General features: G+C 36.4%; 1 protein-coding gene across 2 annotated transcripts; it reads left to right on the top strand.

Annotated features, from left to right (window-relative positions):
• The first annotated feature begins 828 nt into the window (after positions 1-828).
• LOC145623737 (putative UDP-N-acetylglucosamine--peptide N-acetylglucosaminyltransferase SPINDLY) lies at positions 829-20,344 on the top strand. Of its 2 annotated transcripts, none has more exons than XM_081676601.1 (18): positions 829-1,096; positions 1,484-1,913; positions 5,352-5,513; positions 5,597-5,772; positions 6,180-6,255; positions 7,176-7,304; positions 8,048-8,167; positions 8,283-8,351; positions 8,428-8,509; positions 9,092-9,186; positions 9,921-9,985; positions 11,261-11,459; positions 11,637-11,831; positions 14,306-14,400; positions 14,526-14,661; positions 14,771-14,988; positions 18,437-18,564; positions 19,378-20,344. In XM_081676601.1, coding segments are annotated over exons 1-18 (2,772 nt in total). In that variant the 5' UTR covers positions 829-1,094; the 3' UTR covers positions 19,773-20,344. The 2 variants fall into 2 exon arrangements, with proteins under 2 accessions (XP_081532727.1, XP_081532728.1); XM_081676602.1 differs by having other exon boundaries at positions 830-1,096; positions 1,477-1,913.
• Positions 20,345-20,805: the final 461 nt, after the last annotated feature.

Here is a 20,805-nt window from a genome sequence, read left to right as displayed (position 1 = left end):
TTATTACTATGTTGCTTGATGCTTATTTTATTTATTGCTTGATCACGCCTTTTATTGCATGTTTAAAGGGAATATTGTACTTGTAATCATGCTTAATAAGATATTTAATAATCTTGTTAGGTTTAATTTGATTATAATTCAAGTGATCGCCAATAATAGTTTATTTGAGCATTATATTCAACCAACATAGATTAAACAGGTTTAGGGTTAAACTTATTGATTGCATGTTAATCAGAAATTGCACATGAATACGATCAGAATAAAGTAGAGGCCTATTATTAGGGCAGGTTCAATCTCTTTTAGGTTGGATTTGTACCTTCATCCCCGAACCCTTATTTGGTTCTAGACCTTATGGAGTTGACGATCTCTTGGATCGTTAAGGGGTGTAACTTTCACTTCGTGAACGGTTTACAAGTTCCTAAAAAAACTTGTTGGCGACTCTTTTGCTCTATCTTCTTCCCTTTTGGACGCCACCGTACTTTAGTGTATGATCACAGTGGGGTTCAAGCTAGTGGGATTTTAAAGGCTTGAAATTATTCCCTATAGTAAGCGTAGAAATTTAAAAATGAATCGATATGACTAGACGTATCCAACCTAACTCAAAAGTGACTTGATTCAGGATAATTTTGCATGACTTAAACCCGGTTAGGATTGACTATCTCTAACCCTAGATTACATTCCAAATTAACGCCTCTCTGTAACGGTCAAAACGTGATTATCTCCGACCCGCTTACAATAAATCGAGAATTAAGTTTAAGTGGGTTTGGGTCAAGAACCATTCCCACCAACATGTCATCGCACAATTTACACGCTTCTTTGCCGTTTGCGAAGCCTTTTCTTCCCCAACTGACATTTATTGCCATTTCCCCCTTCCAAAATAGTCCCTTCTCTGTTACTTTTCCAGTTTCTGGGAGTGTTCTTTGAACAAGAGAGAGAAAACAGAGAGGTGGGACCCACTCTTTCCCATCAATTTCTCTCCTATTTTTACCATCACTTTCTCTTTCTCTCTCATCATCAATAATACGGAGTAGTTACACTTGGTTGGGTTGCTTCGAATGTGGTTTTCAAATCCCTAATTTCCCCTTTTCTTCCTCATGTAAGTCTTTCTTTCAATTCTATTTAGCAGTGATTGTTTCCTAATTTGTATTCATTATTTTTGATAATTTAAACGGGAAAAATAACCCCTTTTGATGTTTTTGTTTTTGCCATTGATGGGTTTTGGGTTTTTATTACTATTTTGACACATTTTAGCTGTTTTGTGATTCAGTATGTTACGAAAGTAGGGTTTTTGTGTTTTGTGAAGTGATTTTGGTTAATGGGTTTATAGTGTTTTTTCACAATTCTGTGAATTTTTGTGAAATGTAGCTGATTCTGAAGTATTTATTCTAGTTAAGGATTATTTAGTTAATTGTATGGGTTTGATTGATTGTATATACATAATGCAGCAAAATAATTGACGTTGTTAGTTCTTTCCAGAAATCAGGATTATTTGTATGGCTTGGATGGAAAAGCTGGTTGATAACAGTCCTGAGAAGCAATCACCACCATGTGAGAATGGTTTTCTGAAAACTTCTTGTCCAACAACGGAAAACGGGTCGGGGTCTCCGAATTGTAATGGTAGTTTGAAAAAGGAACTTGATGTGAAGGATAGTCTCTCTTATGCAAACATTCTTCGTACCCGAAATAAATTCGCCGAGGCTTTAGCAATATATGAAGGAATATTGCTAGACAAGGACAAGGAGAATGTAGAAGCTTTTATAGGAAAAGGGATATGCTTGCAAATGCAAAACCAGGGGAGGCTTGCTTTTGAGAGTTTCTCCGAAGCAATAAGACTTGATCCTAACAATGCTTGCGCCCTTACGCATTGTGGTATTTTGTACAAGGATGATGGTCGATTGGTAGATGCTGCTGAGGTATGCTTCTTATGTTGCTTCACTCTGAACAGCTGAGCTGTATTATAGCTATGATTCTATGATATAGTACTATAGCAGGGTGGATCATGCTCATGTATCGGGTGGCTTGTTGGTTGTATAGCAATGATATAACTGTGTGTAGCATAGCTTATAATACAAGGTGTAGGATCAGATAAATGCATCATTAGTTATTTATGAATGAGGGAGCATAATCAGTTAGTCTTCTTTATTTTTGGCTACTTTAGAAGTCTTTATAAACATGAACTGGTCAAACTATGTAAATTAGGTACTCTGAAATGCTAAGAGGACCTCAAAAAAGTAAGGGACTTGAAGTTATGGGATAGCGAATTGTTGAGCATTGACGTGGAGAATAAGATGTTGGCTCCTGCCTCCTAGACAATGGAGATTAATACAATAATGCTTTCCAATCTTTAGTGATGTTGCATAAACCAACAATATGAATTTTTAAGCTTTCTGAGCCCATAGGCCAACCATAAATGATTCTACTCCCATGAGGCCACGAGTGCTTTTGGAATCAGAACACATCTATCCTTGTATACCTTTTGCATTTTTCCTGACCTAATGAACTATGAAAAATAAATTGAGACATTCTCCTGCATTGCTTTTTTTTTTTTTTTTTTTTTTTTTTTTTTTTTGGTTTCATGGGTGACATCCTGCACTTCTCTTTCTCACGGGTGACATAAATTAGTTTCTTTTCTACCTATCTCTTTGTTATGTATCCAAAAAAATGGTTCCTCCTGTATATATTTTTTTGTGTGTTTTTGGATTCCTGAGACCCTGGCTATGTCAAGGGATTATTTGTTGTATTAGAATCTGCTTTTATAAACATATGTTATCCATATGTATAATATGTTAATTGCTACTAAAGTTTTGACCATTGTCTGGTAGATTGTAGATATTGGGTGAATGGCAATTGACCAAAATCAGCATTTGCATGTTGTTTAGTTGCTACAGGCTAGAAGAATTGGAATTTATATGAGTATTATACTTGGATATGAATGCCCTACTTACAAATGTATGTCATTTTTGGCATTTACTAAATGAAGTTGTATTCAAATGAAAAGCAAGCAATTACAAGAGAATTCTCTTTTGGAGGATATTGAAATTTCATTATGAGAACCTGACATTTTAAATTGTCCCATGGAGTGGGCGAAATAGCACGAGAAGGATGTAATATGGTGTAAACCTTATTGTTTACATTTCTACTCCATATTACTTGCTAGAATGGGGAAACATTAGTGGTTGATCGTTATGTTCTAGTTATTCCCAATGTCTATTGGCTGCGAGATTTTCGAACCATTAGAATAGAGTCTTTTCTACGTTGATATGGCAAAACACTTGGAATGAAACACTAGGAGTGGTCCTAACTAAAGCATCTATGTGAAGGATGCCAAGGACCTAGATGCTGCAGGATAGTGATTGTTTGTTGACTCCTATTTTCATCCATTTTCTTTATTTGGAGGGGGGATTTCGTGGTGATGCTACTTGGAATTTTAGGAACTTAGGAACCCCTTTGTGGGAGGGGGGATTTCGTGGTGATGCTACTTGGAATTTTAGGAACTTAGGAACCCCTTTGTGGTAGGGTTTTACTTGTAGTTGTGATTGTTTAGTTAGTTGAGGACTACTTTTGTTGTTTCTCAATTTGACACTTCATTCATCTCTTACTAGGTTTATCTCTTTTTTTGTTTTTATTTTAATTTCCATAAGGATCTTTTTTGCAATTGCAAGGATTGATAGAAGCAACCAATTTAGAGAATAGAATCTGAGGAGGCTAGTAGTAAATCTGGTTCGTTTTGTTATATTTTCATGTTGTGACACTGATTTTTTAGTTAAACCCAATGATGCTTACCCTATAGTAATTATTTTCATTGTCTAATATTTTTACCACGTAACTATGTAGTATGCACTATTTCAATGCTGACATATTCTATTTGGCATATGACCTTTTGTCCAAAATTTATCCTGATAAATTTATTCTAGCATTACTTTTTGCTAGATTCTAATTGTAAGCATTAATAGATCATTTTAGTGTTGTAAGAATTGTATGAGCTGTAACAATAATTTAGAAAGATTTTATACATATACCCGGCTATATGACACTCAGTCTTATCTCTTTCATTTTGGAGCTATGATACTCGTGGAGTCTAGTTAACTGATGATTAGTGGTGACTTTAGGAAATTGTGACAAAAAACATGCAGAATTAAAATTTTCTTATCAATTAATCCAGAATTCTTTGTATTTTAAAAATTGATTCAGTTGGACTATTATGGATGAAATATACATTTGTAGTGTGAATTAGTGAATCCACTGGTTCCACTAACAAGAATATCACTCCTAGATTATGCTTCTCTGCAGGTATCTACAGTTCTGCATTACTAGATCTCTTGCTTGTTTACTAGGAATGATTCTTGGGTGCCTTAAATTTCTCTCTCTTATCTTCAAAATGTTTTTGAATTGAGACAAATTGTTTTAGAAGCCCTAAAATGAACTTTGTATTGTGATTATCAAATCTGAGTCTTACATGTAGCTTCAAATTTAGCTGCATCACTTCCATTTTTCGGAAATGTCATATACATTGCAATCAATCAATTTTAATAAATTTTGAAGCTGTATAACTGTCGCAATGCCCCTTCAATGAATCAACTTACCAAACTTTATTTTCATAATTAATTGTGATCTTAATCTTCTTGCACCTTTTCCTTTTTTCTCTCTTTTATATTAAAATTGTGCCACTTCACTTGGTTTCAACTTCAAAGAAATAGAGGAAGTTTATTTTTTAAAAGGCATGGTAAATTATTGTTATAAAGGTTGTAGCCTGTAAAAGGTTAAACACTGTGGAGGGTGTAACTTAAACAGTTGTACTATGTTTAAGTCTTTTAACAATAGAAAATTTGTTGAGCTTTGGTTTGCCGCCTCGGTCAATCTTGTTTAAGCTTACAATCTTTATGGGGCTGTGCTGGTACACAATGTATGTAGTCGTCTTTAGTGCATAATCTCCTCTGTCACCATCTTTTCTGGATGTAGCATTTCCAAATTGGTTCAACTTGGCCAAAGTTGTATACTCTTTTTTTTTTGGATAGTAGTGTAGTACTGCTGCATATTCTTATAAACCTAGTTAAAGGTTTTTCCACTCAACTACCACTACTAAATATTAGTTGAATAAGTCATTCTCGTTTGCATTGTGTCACAAGATGATGTGGGTGGGAAGTCTACCCTTTCTAATACCTAAAGGGGGGGGGGGGGGGGGATAATATATCCTCATTATATGGTACATTCTTATGTATTGCATTAACTGAATATAGTAAACAATGAAATGTGAAAATCAAATGCATTTTGTTGCGATTGTCGTAAAGTAGATCTGGGTCTTATCTTTGCTCTAATTTGTCGTTGAGATGTTTATTTTGTGCTTTTTACAGTCTTATCAAAAGGCTCTGAGAGCTGATCCAACATATAAGCCAGCGGCAGAATGCTTAGCAATTGTTCTGACTGATATTGGAACCAGCTTAAAGCTTGCTGGAAATACTCAAGAAGGGATTCAGAAATACTATGAAGCTCTTAAAATAGATCCACATTATGCTGTAAGGGTACCTTATTTATTTTCTTAAAGCATATGCAATTTTCAAATGATACCGGTTTAAGCATTTATATGCTATATATGCAGCCAGCATACTATAACCTTGGTGTTGTCTATTCCGAAATGATGCAATATGACACTGCCCTCACATGTTATGAAAAGGCAGCACTAGAAAGGCCTATGTATGCTGAAGCGTTCTGCAACATGGGTGTCATATACAAGAACCGAGGGGATCTAGAGTCTGCTATTACATGTTATGAGAGGTAGCCTTCCTCTGACTCTATGTGCTTGGCTGTCTTTGTGTTTTATCTTCACTTTTTAACTTGCGAGAAGACATGCATTCGCGAGGATTCTTTCCTCTACAAGTTTTAGTGATTTAAGAAGTTATACAGAAGTAGCATCTCTGCAGTAGTTGATCTTCGGCAAGGTCTGCTAATAATAGATGATCTAGGGTAAGGCTGCAAGCAATTGAGCTTCCCAAGGGCAGGATAAATACTAATGGTGATAGGAAATAAACTTTGAGTTGCACTTAAATGTTGTTAGGTTTTTACTACGATAATGTTTCAAAATTGTATTTCTGATCATATTTTCGCAACTGTGTAAATGTTTTAACTGTACCTAATGTAATCTGTATATAATTTGATTTGTTGTACTACTTTGTTTGACTCAGGTGTTTAGCAGTGTCTCCAAATTTTGAGATTGCTAAGAATAATATGGCAATAGCACTGACTGATTTGGGAACAAAGGTATGTTGTGGTTCATCATTTAGCTTATGTTTTATAGTAATTGTTTTTTATCATTGTTTCTTATGTTATATAGTGATTTATCTTGAAGCTTTTATTTCTTGTAGTTATTGACATTTGAGCTCTCTAGTGTTAAATTACATTATTGTTGTTACATAAGGTGCTCTAAGCTTCAATTGAAAGTGAGCTTTACTGTATTCCTGGTCCTGGATTAGATCTTCACATTCTACTCCTTTTGTCCCAAAGATTATATCCCTTCTCTTCAGTCTACTATGTTATCATCCCCTTTAAGCTTTCCTTAAGTTTGAGCATTCTGGAAAGGTTTCAGTATAATATAGTTTTATTTCTCTTGTATATACCTTGCAGCTAACAGGAAAACTTCGCCCTCTATATATATATATTGTAAAAACGTGTTTGTGTTGTACATTTTTGAGAGAGAGGCTGGTGAACCTTGGAGGCAGTTGAAATATGGATTATGGTTTCCTTATCGAACCTATATTAAGAAATAGCTTACCTGTTTATGCTTTTAAGCCTTTTTGAAGATTTTGTAGAGCTGGATCAAGTGTTAGCGTATGAGGATCACTGTTGTTGACTTTGTTGATAATATGCTCCATAATTGCTTGAGGGCATAAGTTTTTTCTGTCCCCGTCTTCCAAATCTAATTCTTATTACTTGTCATAAAAGGTAAAAGGATATTGATGCTGTCTGTTACCTCTTCCTCACAGCTCTCTTGTTCAGCTGTAGGTCTGTAGCTGACCTTCAGTTTAAAAATTATTGATGCATCTTCACTAATCTGTTTTGGTTATTATTTGTATATTCTTGATTCCATGAGTATCTGAAAACCCATTCATTTTTCCCTTCTCTGCATTGTATTTTTATTTTTTTATTTTTTATTTTAAGTTCCTCAAAACATTCACTTTCAGGTTAAACTAGAGGGTGAGATTGAACAAGGTGTAGCATACTATAAAAAAGCTCTGTTCTACAATTGGCATTATGCTGATGCTATGTACAACCTTGGCGTTGCATATGGTGAAATGCTGAAGTTTGACAATGTAAGTTACATTCTGTCTGTGTGTGTGTGTGAAATTGTTATTCCATCTTAAAATGTACTTTATCTTGATAAAACTAGTTCTAACCCCATGTGGTGCACAAGCTTTTGTTTTGTTAAGTGACTTTTTTTTTTAATTAATTAATTAATTTTTTTATAAAAACTTTGTAATATGACCATGCAGAAAAACATTGAAGATGGTAATAAAGTTATAATATGTTATTTCTTCAAAAAAAAAAAAAAAGGAGTTATAAGCTGTTATAAATTTAGAAATTATTAATTTCCCCTATATTACAATTTGCGCTTAGATATCATAGTGAATCATTCAACGGGGAAAGAGAATGAATTGGGAATTGATGATAATATGATATAGTGTGAAATTAGAACATGAAGGGGCATTAGGGTCATTTGAATTGAAGGGAAAGGATTTGGAAAAGGGTGGCGCTTGGAATTGAAATCTGGAAAACTCGTGGTAAAAAGGGAAAACAATGAGGAGACACGTGGCATTCTATTTCTTTCCAATTTTCCTGTCATTAAATAGTACTCTCTCCGATTCTATTTGTTCTTCCCATTTGGAATCTTGTTGTGAGACAAAAAAAAAGTCAAGGTGAACAAAAAAAAGTATAGGAGACATTAATATAGAAGTGGTGTAGCTTTGGAAGGCAAGTAGTTGCTTCTAAGAGTGCTAACAGTATTTGGAGGAGTAGTCTCCTGATTTTGAGGAAACTTATTTTCTTTTTGTTGCAGGCAATTGTTTTCTATGAACTTGCTTTTCATTTCAATCCTCAATGTGCTGAAGCATGCAATAACTTGGGGGTTATCTACAAAGATCGTGAAAATCTTGATAAGGCAGTCGAGTGCTATCAGGTAGCTCCAATATAAAGTGCATCATTTGAAATGGTTTTGTGTTTTGTTATTGGCATAGTGCCAATGATCAATTCCTCAATACAATAAAACATCTTTCATTTCTACTGCATTTCAGATGGCTCTGTCAATTAAACCGAACTTCTCCCAGTCTCTGAATAATCTTGGTGTTGTTTATACAGTTCAGGTATATATTATGTTTAATTCATATTAAATATTTTACCATATAAATACTTTGTATTGAGTCTTTCCTCTTAATGCAGGGTAAAATGGATGCTGCTGCTAGCATGATTGAAAAAGCCATCATAGCAAATCCCACTTATGCTGAAGCGTATAATAATTTAGGTATGTACTGATAAATAGTTGTGCATTCACATTCCATTTAAGATCTCTCAAATTTGTGCCTAATATTGCTGTACCTAAATTTATTGACAATAAATTTGATTATTATACATTAGACCCTGCTGAAATGTTACTGAGAGTGCTTAGGAGTTATGCTGTTTTGTTAGTACATTACCAATAAGAGGGTTGATACAGTTTTTCGGGTTTTAATGATTCTTTTACCTTTCAAAGTAAGGAAAAATATATATTACAAGTTCTCTTTAATTTTGATTAGGTTGGATTTTGATGGTACCTTCAAAAGATTCCATCATAGAAAGCTAAAAGTGGGTAAAGAAAACATGGTGCTTTGTTCTACCTCCATTCCTTTTTATGTGTCTTGTAAGATTGTGCCTGATAGACCTTAAAGTTATAAAATCAGTATTCAAAACTAACTAGCAATATTCCATTGGGACTTTAAAGTAGCAATTCAGTTAAAATTGCATCAGTATTGTAAAACTGGTAATTGATACTTTTTTTTTTTTTTTTATTTATTTATTTATTTTCTTTCCGGGAACGTTACATATTCTTTTGCATTGGTACTTTTAGGAGTTCTATACAGAGATGCTGGTGAGATTTCTCGTGCTATTGAAGCTTATGAGCAATGTTTGAAGATAGATCCTGATTCGCGCAATGCAGGCCAGGTATCTTTCTTCCAGTTGTCTGAAAATGTAACTCGACTGTTAAATGCTTGGGTTGGAGCTATATAATGTAGCTCCTGGTGGGGAAGAACTAGGTTCAATTCTTTCTGTCCAATAAAAGTCTAGTTGTGTATTAGTGACGTCATGCATCTACAATCTGCACGAGACGTCATACATCTACAATCTGCACATATGTTTGTATATAAGATGCCTGGATTAGATATAGGTTTTAATTTGTAATTGCATATTATCCCAACTGCTAAACATGGGACTATGGGAGAATAACACAGGATATTTCTATCGAGAGAAGGCATTTTACTTTTTTCCAATTGTAAAAATTCAGGATGGCTCAGGTACCCGTCTTAAGGTTGTAAGATGTGGTCCCTGGTTCTTAATTTAAGGCTGTTGAGTCTATTTCAGTGAACTATGTACAACTGTGGGGGCTTATGGTGTATTTTTATGTTCTGTGGACATGCTATATCAGTCAGTTTTTCAGCTAATTGTAGTTGTGCTAGAAAATCCAGGGCTCTTGTTTCATGTCTTCTACTGCCTTGTCTTCCATTTAGTTTGAACTTGTTTGCTATTTTGAAAGGATGAGATTCCTAGAACTCATCCTGGAGAAAAGATCAAAGAGGAAGAAATTTCTTAAGAGTGTTATGAGATATCTTATGAGTTGTCTTCTGTTTCATGACTTTAGTATTCAATATCATCTTAAATGTAATCTGATTTTCTTACAGAATCGTTTACTTGCTATGAACTACATCAATGAAGGAGATGATGACAAGCTATACGAGGCTCATAGGTCTGTGCCGATTCTAAGTATTCTTAGCTTTTTTTTTTGAATTAGTTTGATACTCAAGCATCATCACCTCAATACATATTTCTTAAATATAATAGAACTGTGATTATGGAAGATCAAATTCAACTCTCCTCGCCTCCTTAACAACAAATAGGTCGAACTCTTGTGTGTTTTTGTGTGGGACAAGACGCTCTGTACGTATGTGACACATAATTTTTTTGATGTCGTTATTAGAAACCTTTTATCTATGTCTTGGAATTATCACTGTACTATTTTGAATACAAAATCTTCTTATGTCTTACAAGGATTAGTTTATGATCACTCATAGGCTCATAGCATATTTTGGAATTAAGTACCTTTTATTTTTGTATTACTTCTACCTCCATCTGGCAATTATAGTCATACACATTGTTAAGTATGATTACAAATAGTAGTCACCTTTTTGAAAGTAGTAATAATAGGGATTTCTGAAATGGCTGTTTAGAAAGAATGATGGGAAATGCAGGACACGATGTAACTATTGTGAAGCCTCTCCCCCCCCCCCCCCCCCCCCCCCCCCAATCCTGTTACAAAGGATTAAAGGGTTATTTGAGGAAGTTGTCCCACATATTAGGTATTGGGAACAGGGACACTGACCATTATTTCCAATTGAAGGGAATTTTTCGATATTGTGGCTGGAGTAACTCTATCTTCTAGCTAAAAGTAATCTGCTTAGACTTCCAATATATCACCTTTTACCTATCAGTGGTGTAATGGTAAATTGGTAATTATAACTGTCCTCTATGGTCAATGTAAAGCACATCAAATTAAGCACTATAAGTAACTGATATAAAGGATACTTAGTTTTAAAGATATTTTCCTTCTGATTGTGAAGAGGTCAAGGACAAAGTTGGAGATCCTTAGAAATTGAAATCTGACAACCGTCCAAGATTTGAAATAAACACATGCCTCTAAAACCTTAAAATACACGAGTTAGTGAGCACTTGACTCAGCTGCTCAGCATCTGTGTGGGACCACGTGGTGTAGTAAACAGCACTTCAGGCTCATTCATGAGGTTTTCACTGGCATGCCTTTTTTTTTTATTCAGTTTGGGGGTGCTTTATTTCAGTTTCCTTTTTAACCCCCCCCCCCCTCTCCTCCCCTCTGGAATTCTCCTTGTTTCAATGGATTTTTTTCACTTAAAGGGAAAGATACTATGGTAGGGAAGTATCATATGCCAGAATAATTAAGCTTTTGCTTTCAGTTCTGCTTCATCTAAATTGAGCTATGCTTCTGCAGAGACTGGGGTCGGCGGTTCACAAGGCTGTATCCACAGTATACATCATGGGATAATCCAAAGGAACCTGAGAGACCTCTTGTTGTTGGTTATGTTTCCCCTGATTTTTTCACCCACTCCGTATCGTATTTTATTGAAGCACCACTAGCACACCATGACTACTCGAGCTACAAAGTGATTGTTTACTCAGCAGTTGTGAAGGTATGTTTTCATGTTGTTGTTTACTTAAAAAAAATAGGAAAAAAAATATTCTTTGGCTTGACTGTTTTATTTGCAAGGACATCTTGAATTAGTGGTGAAGCATTTTCCCTGGACAAATTCTGATAATTGTTTCCATTGATGTCTTGCCTGATTTCTTTGCTCATGTTGTTTCTGCAGGCAGATGCCAAAACTTTGAGATTTCGAGAGAAAGTCATTAAAAAGGGTGGAGTCTGGAGAGATATTTATGGCATAGATGAGAAAAAGGTTGCTCAAATGGTCAGAGAAGACAAGGTTGATATTTTTGTAGAACTGACTGGGCATACAGCGAATAATAAATTGGGAACAATGGCTTGTCGACCTGCTCCGTTGCAGGTAAGCTTGAGAGAAAGATGCTCTAAGTGCGCCCCATGATGGTTTTTGATTTTCTGATGTTATACGAGGACTTAATATTATGACTTTCTGAAGCTTCTTTCTAATCAATTGATGACTTTATTATTGTTGGAGATAGTAAATGAACTAAATTACACGTTCTTAATGGTTTGCGTTAATCAATCAATCAATCAATCAATCAAAGCCTTAATCCCAAAAGTGGGGTCGGCTAACATGAACCAAATTTGATTATTCCGTGTAGTCATCAACATAAATCTTTCTCCTCCATCCCTTACGATCCAAAACTTCATCCTCACGTAAATCCATGCACTTCATATCCTTCCTCACTCCTTCCAACCAAGTCATCTTTGGTCTCCCTCTTCCTCGTTTAATCCCTCCATGGTCCCACTCTTCCACTCTTCGCACCGGTGCACCCTCGGGTCTCCGTCTTACATGTCCAAACCAACGCAGACGATTTTCCCTTAATTTATCTACAATGCCCGCCACACCTACTTTCTTGCGAATAACCTCATTTCTGATTCTATCTCTTAAAGTGTTTCCACACATCCACCTTAACATGCGCATTTCCGTAACCTCCATCTTTTTAATATGCTCTTTCTTAGAAGCCCAACATTCTGTACCATAGAGCAACACTGGTCTTATGGCAGTCCTGTAGAATTTTCCCTTCAACTTTAAGGGAATGCTGCGGTCGCATAACACTCCCGTGGCCGCTCTCCATTTAAGCCACCCTGACTTAATCCTGTGGGTCACGTCTTGATCAATGTCACCATTCTTCTGGATGATCGACCCTAGGTACTTAAAACATTCACTCATGGTCAAATCCTTTCCATCCAAACTCACCACTTCATTGCTTGTCCCCCTCTGAGTGCCAAAACGACATACCAAATATTCAGTCTTACTCCGACTTAGCTTAAACCCTCTAGATTCCAACCTTTGCCTCCATTGCTCCAACTTGACATTAACCCCATCCTTAGTCTCATCCACCAAAACGATATCATCTGCGAACAACATACACCATGGAACCTCATTTTGAATTGGTCTAGTTACTTCATCTAGAACCGTTGCAAAAAGAAAAGGGCTTAATGCAGACCCTTGATGCAATCCGATTGTAATAGGGAAATCTTTTGTCAACCCTCCGCATGTCCTCACATTTGTTGACACATCCCGATACATATCCTTAACTAGGTCTACATACCTTCGTGGGATACCTTTCTTCAACATTGCCCACCAAAGTATCTCTCTTGGCACCTTGTCATATGCCTTCTCTAAATCAATAAAGACCATATGAAGATCTTTCTTCTTTACCCTATAAAACTCCATCATTTGTCTTATCAAATGGATTGCCTCCATAGTAGATCTCCCAGGCATAAAACCAAATTGGTTATCTGAAATGCTTGTGCATGCCCTCAACCTTTGTTCAATCACCCTTTCCCACAACTTCATAGTATGGCTCATAAGCTTAATTCCTCGATAGTTAGAACAATCTTGAGCGTCTCCTTTGTTTTTATAAACCGGGACCAAGGTGCTCTTCCTCCAATCTTGTGGGATCCTTGTAGCCGTCCATATCTTGTTGAAAAGGTTTGTTAACCAATCAATACCAATCTTACCCAAACACCTCCACACCTCTATCGGTACCCCATCAGGGCCAACCGCCTTCTTAGGTTTCATCTTCCTCAGTGCAATCTCCACCTCTACTCTCCTAATCCTTCGCACATACTCCATGTTGATTTCTTCATCACTCATAGAGGTATCTCCTATCACAACTCCATTACTTCCATTAAATAATTCATCGAAGTACCCCTTCCACCTGTCCTTGATGCCCTCCTCTTGCACTAGGACCATTTGGTTCTTATCTTTGACACACTTCACCATGCCAATATCCTTCCTTGCCTCTTGTCTTCTCTTTGCCATCTTATAAATGATCCTTTACCTAGCAACCCTTACATACTTATCACTGCACCCGGGTCTGGGAAGTGCAGCGCGTCGCTCAGTAGGGAACGCCCCAATGGCACGCCCTTGCTCATTTGACACCACACTCGGGCAATGTGGCGCGTCGCTTCTGGGCGACGACCTAGCAACCCTTGCATACTTATCACTACACCCGGGTCTAGGAAGTGCAGCGCGTCGCTGAGTAGGGAACGCCCCCACGAAAATATCTGTTTGGCTCATGTCATGGGATGTGACGAAGTTTTATACTGGCTGTCACTGGCCTACCGTAACCCTCCTCCTTTATCCAGGCTTGGGACTGGCAGCGGGAAACCCACTGGCGGAGTTTGCGTTAAATAATGTTTATTATTAAAGAACTTTGGGCTGGGGGTAGAAGGATCCTATTATGGTAGGTAGCTGCTATATGTTTGGGGGTTTATTATATAGGCGAAAATTACAGTGTCATAACCTACATTAACGTTAATAGTGATTTTCATCTTCAATTGTTTCATTATCCATCTGGGTTACAGGTGACTTGGATTGGTTACCCAAATACCACTGGCTTACCTACTATTGACTACAGAATTACTGATGCACTGGCTGATCCCCCGGAAACAAAACAGAAGTATGTCTGGCTTAATACTTGCTTTTCTCTGGATGTATTTGTGCTGTATTGTACATGTTACCTTTTCCTTTGGTAGTGGCAAAGCCTGCTACTAAGAACTGTACTTACTAACCTGTCGATGACAGGCATGTTGAGGATTTAGTTCGATTACCAGATTCGTTTCTATGTTACACACCTTCTCCAGAAGCTGGCACTGTTTCTGCGGCTCCAGCACTAAGTAATGGCTTCGTCACTTTTGGTAGCTTTAACAATTTAGCAAAGGTATGTTTTTCTTATCCTTGGAAATGAGTGCGTTCCTGTCTATTTGAACTTGTCAGCCATGTTTCTTGAAATACATCATTAGTAATGCTTCTCTCTGCCTACTTTTCAGATTACACCTAAAGTTTTGCAAGTTTGGGCTAGAATTTTGTGTGATGTACCAAACTCACGTTTAGTGGTGAAATGCAAACCCTTTTGTTGCGACAGTATAAGACATAAATTTCTTTCCACTTTAGAGCAGTTGGGAGTGGATCCTGTTCGTGTTGATTTATTACCCTTGATTCTTCTAAACCATGATCACCTGCAAGCATATGCTCTCATGGACATAAGGTAAGGGCCCAGATTTTCTTGCATATGTTTTACATGATGAAACGTGTCCATGTTTTACCCCATCTTCCAACCTCTGCATAATGTTTTCTATATCATTGATGTGCAGTGTATATATTTAATCCTCTAGTTATCAGAAACAACTTGTTCTTTTTTTCTCTACATGATATGTACGTCACTGGTATTGATTAGGGAGTTATGCTATTTGTTGTGTTTGTGGTATTCAAGGTATTGTTATGCTTCCTTTCCTTTTTTTCATGTGATGCTGAGCTTATTCATCTGGGGAAGAGGGGGGGGGGGGGGGGGGGAACTGCGATCCTTGTACATTCTCGTGGACCATTAGGACAGTACAGACTTTGAGTAATGCTGCTACTTCTAGACAATACATCTGCACAGTAATGACACTGACAGTAAGTTTGATAGTACGGTGATGGTCCTACTAGATATAGATTCCAACTATATATGGTTAAGATAATTATATTAGCATGTCCATCAGCTTATGACTGCCTGTTCACACTAGGTTAAATTGCTATGAGAGGCATTGAAAATATTTCAGTTTCTTAATCAACCTAATGTGGATACTTCCATCCCCTACCCCTATAGACTTTTTTTTTTCTCTCATTCATGCTTGGTTTTTTTTTTTCTTCAAGCATTTGGGTGAAAGTGAAATAATTCATAAATACAAGAAAATACAAGTACACTGTACCAGGGTCAATAGTACTCTAAAAGCAATCACACTAGATGTTAGTCATACCTAATCCCCATATATTGTCATCATAAAGAGTAAAAATTTTATTACACCAAAAATAAAGGTGTAAAATTACAACACTTTTACAAAAACTATCACTCTTTCAGTTTTAAGTTTTATTCCCAGAAATTGTGCCGTCTCTCCATACAATTTCTTAGGAATGGCCGAATGGTGAAATGGTCATGCCTCCTAAAAGTGGCACTTTGGACCTGCAAATGCGAGATTGATACTGCTCTTGCCTTTGCTTTATTCTCCGGTTTCACTTCTTTAGGAGCTTTTGGGCCCAGGATCTTACTTTAAGAAATATGTCAACAACTTTATCTAATTCCTATTCCTATTATCACAAAAAATGAGTTCCACAAAAGAGGAAGCTATATCACAAATTCACAATGGAAGAACAGATGAGTGCAATGTTCCCACTATTTGAATTTTGAGCAAAGACTGGAACATCAGGAGATAAGCCCTTGTTATGCCATGCCTTCAATTTTGCAGATTGTTGTTAGTGTTGAGCCTTTCTGATCATGTTGTCCTATTGATGTCTTAATTTTCTTCGGGACCTTGGTTTTACAAATTTAGTTGAAAGGTTGAAGAAAGGAAGAGTGATGTTTGTCATATGCTTATTATAAGTTACATGGGGAATTTGTGAAAAAATATTGACAGAGTAATCTTATTTGGGGAGCCTGAGATAGCACTATAGAATCCACTATGAGACATCATTTTTTTTGGTAATCAAAGATTAGAGTTTAAGAGTTTTATGTAAAGTGGAGATATGATTTAGATGAGGGTGAAATTATAGATGCAGGATAACTCTTAAAGTCTAGATCTTATTCCTATAATGGAGTCCATGTACTTTATACTGTACCAACTACCAAGTTTAGCTGTTAAGGAATAAAAAAGGTGTCTGAGAGGCATGTGTGCCTGTTGCCATTCCTATGGAGACAGTTTTTTTTTTCCAAACGTGCTTTAAATAATCAGGCATCAAAGTGTTATTATTTCCCAGATCTAGGAAACATCCTTGGGTATCAAATTCCAAGACCTATCTTACCTTCTTTAGAATTATGATTTTTATTTCACCCAACTAAATAGCTATCTCATCTTGATTTAATAATATAACACATAACACACAGAAGACTTTTAGCAACATCGCCTGATCCTTAAACCCTTAATAGAGAAGAGACAAGTGTTATAGAGAAACTTTCAACAAATAGGACTGCATGAGAGTTATGTACTTTCTGTGCCTTTATGAAGAATAGTAAACTACGTCGTTCTCATCTGGTTGGCTTCTTAGAAACTTGTTTCAACACAGAGTTCCAAAAAGAGGTTCTCTCATGGTTTCTCTTATGGGACTCCAAGATAATAACTTAGAATATATTTGGGTCATACAATTAGCAGGGAAAGCAACTGAACCAGCAGAGCAGGGTCTTGATCTATTGTGCAAACAAGGTTGCTAAGTGATGGTTTCTCTTAATTAATCTCGAGCCTAAGAACAACTTTAAACTTCTGAAGAATAGCAAGAACATTTTTAGATTTGTGGAGATCTGCAAACTGCAAAGTGGGAGTGAGAGACAGAACCTACCACTTTGACCCTAAAGTGCTCAAGGTTACTCAACCTCTTGCTTGTAGATTTGAAGGATCATTACCTATATAAACCAAGGAAAGAGGAAGATGGAATCTGCTTCAACCCCTTTTTGCTCCAGTGAATACAGACAGAAACTGAGGCTTGAATCTACTCCCCCTCTCATGCTCAAAACCTTTGCACACGTCACCTTATCCTGGAAATTTTGCATGTACCCTGTCATACGCTTGCTCAAGGCCCACTTCAACAACATTATTTTCCTGGTCATTTCATTGAACACCATTAAATCATCAATCACCTCCTCAGTCACGAGAGCCTCATCTAGAATTTATCAACCTCTATAATCACGCTGAGCTTGCGAGGTCAAAACACCTTTTATCTCAAAACACCATTAAATCTGAGGTAAAAGCTTGGTTCCTTGAAGTTGATTTCAGACCACGGAGGTATGAGCTTAGGGCATGCCTTCGCCAGCCATTATTGTCATCAAATTCGCTCATGCCCTCTCCCTGTGAACACATAATGAACGCATACGATATGTTGAACTGAATTGGACCAGGCACCCTGAGTTTCCAGTTATGTTTACTTAGTTTAACGGACTTGAGCAGTATATTTCACATGTAGCGATAGTGGAACTAAACTATGTTCTAGCCGTCTAGGTACCTCTGGACCAAAGTGAAATGAATGAAAAATGGAGTTTTTTTGTTTATGTTTTAAAATTGGTCATATAGTTATACTCAATGTTCCCATATTTTATTCATTTAATCAAATTCTGATTCCTTTTGGCAACTTTCCTTGCAAATTGAGTGTATCCTGTTATTTCCTTTTGGCAATTCAATGTTCATTGTTTGATCTCTCTTGTTCACCTATATTGAAGCACTGCAAACATAATTAGTTTTTTATCTGATTTGTTTTATGCTGAATGCATTATTTGCTTGTCAAGTTTGTTACCCAAACGTTTTCAATTGAATTGCATTGATTCTCTCTCTTACATGCTGTGCTAATCACTAGCATTTTAAAGCTTCTCTTATAATTGTTCTTTATATCTTTATAATATGTGGCTATACGCTCTTTTTCCCTTTGTGGTACATGTAATTTATCTTATACTTTATACTCTTGTCTTTATGTAGCTTGGACACTTTTCCATACGCTGGAACAACCACGACATGTGAGTCACTCTACATGGGAGTTCCTTGTGTTACCATGGCTGGCAGTGTGCATGCTCATAATGTTGGCGTTAGTCTCCTTAGTAAAGTCGGTAAGAAATTACAGCCTGTACTCCATATTCATTCTCTTTGCAGGTTAATTTACTGCATTTCATCATTTTCATAATTATTACAGCAATTCCAAAATTTTATTCTAATACTGAAGTGGTAATTGATACCTCTACACTTACATTGGCTTTGGGCAAGCTGCAGCCAGCAAATTGTTATATATCTATTTATGCTGATCTGAGTTATCTCTATTGGTTCTGTTGTTGTTTCAGTATCAAATTCTTGATCACAGGTCTGTTGGTTTATTTTATTTATTTTAAGGTATAGAAGTTCCAATTTAACTTCACACGTGTATATTGCTGTTATTGCTTCTAAGCAAGTGCTTCAGCTATTGGTGTTTGACAGATGAAGCTAAACTTTATGGGAAGTGCTTAGAGCTTTTTATTTTATTTTATTTTTATTTTTTATTTTTGGATTAAAGTGCTTTGAGCTGTTCAAGCTATACTTCAATTGCTCATTTGAGTTGTTTGGCTGACCATAGTGAGGATGGAGGAAATGGAATTTCCTTAAGAATAGGAAATTCCCACAACAATCACATCAAAAGTGCCCTTTCCCTCCCTGCACACATAAGTTACTCTTCCTACATGTATACCTAGGAAGTAAGCGTTTTGCAGTTTCAGCAAAGAATGTTAAGGCCATTTCCGAGAAATTGTTCAGGGAATATAAATAACATTCCAAAATTTTGCATTTTCTACTAAAGTATAATTTTTATATAGAAAAGGAACCTCTTTTTGGACATAGGTAAAGTTATCTTTTGGTGTTTAAAATTAAAACTGTTTGCCTCCTTTTTTATGCAGGGTTAGGTAATCTGGTTGCCAAGACTGAAGATCAGTATGTTCAGCTGGCAATTCAGTTGGCTTCAGATGTGACAGCCCTCTCGAATTTAAGGATGACTTTGCGGGATCTTATGGTCAAGTCACCAGTCTGTGACGGAGCGAATTTTACTCTTGGTTTAGAGGAGGTATATCGAAACATTTGGCGCAGGTACTGTAAAGGCGATGCTCCATCTTTGAAACGGTTGGAAATGCTACAGCAGCAGCAGGAAACTGTTTCTCAAGAGGCTAGTGTTGTGCCATTAAAAGTCATAACCTCAAAAGATGATTCTCCTCTCAAAACAAATGTTTTCAACCCAGTCCCCCCACCACCCGTATTGAGTCTTGCTACCTCCGAAGAAAATGGAGCTGTTAGTTGAACAATGGCATAGTTAGGAATTTTGAATATCTTCTCTTCCCCTGGATGGGGCAATGATAAGTCATACAACGACAAAAGGATCATAGCATCATGGACTGTTGGAGATAAGTGATGCGATCTGGGCTACACCCTGTATCAGGGTTTTACTTGGGTTGTGAGGATGATTTATGTGGTATGGCTGAAGTCCTAGTATTATGTCAACCCACAGGTAGTTGACAGATAGTTAATAGGTCCGGTTCTGATTATTCGTTCACCCTTCTGGCTTATTGTGTGTCTTGGGGGTGCATCAAGAAATATCCATACCCTGTTACTAGAATTGTATTAGTGTATTATTGATTTGTCGGTCAACTGGCGATTAGGTTTTTGGAGGATAGTCAGAGTGGTTTTTATGTAAGCAAATGTTACAGAATGTATAGGCATTAAATCAATAGATCAGTGTAGTGCTTGCTTATTGAGATTTTACTTTGGATATCCACTTAAAACGTTGGATACCTCTTGGCTTGATATAGATTTGTATGAAACATTCTTAACGTGTGATTTATTCATCTGTATCTTCAAGCTGCTCAGCTGCTACCTTAACTTTCTTGATCTCAATGTTTTCTTTCCCTTTATTTCGGGTGATAGACTAAGACCCTGTTCTCTTCACCTTAAAAAAATAATATTAAGTAAAATTAATTTCAGTTTAGTAAAAATAAGTTCAGTTCAGTAAAATTAATTTCAGTTCAGTAAAAATAAGTTCAGTTCAATAAAATTTAGTTTTCTTAAAGAAAAATTATAATAGAAAATTAGTAAAATTAATTTCAGTTCAGCAAAAATAATTTCAGTTCAGCAAAATTAAGGTGAAGAGAACGGGGCCTAATTAATGCAGCATTTACAAGCTGTTGCTAATACTGGAACTGTCAAATATTACGTGTACATTATACATAGCATTTATTGTGAAACCTATACTTTGTTACCACTTAATCAAGAATGTCAAACACATGGTAAGTACCTTGTGTTATTCATGGTCTTGTACTCTTATTCATTATAGCCTA

This window comes from Chenopodium album, chromosome 3, assembly GCF_948465745.1.
Source record: "Chenopodium album chromosome 3, dcCheAlbu1.1, whole genome shotgun sequence".
Lineage (NCBI taxonomy): Eukaryota > Viridiplantae > Streptophyta > Magnoliopsida > Caryophyllales > Amaranthaceae > Chenopodium > Chenopodium album.
The sequence above is the reverse complement of the archived record's forward strand: the minus strand, read 5'-3'. Positions and strand labels throughout refer to the sequence as shown.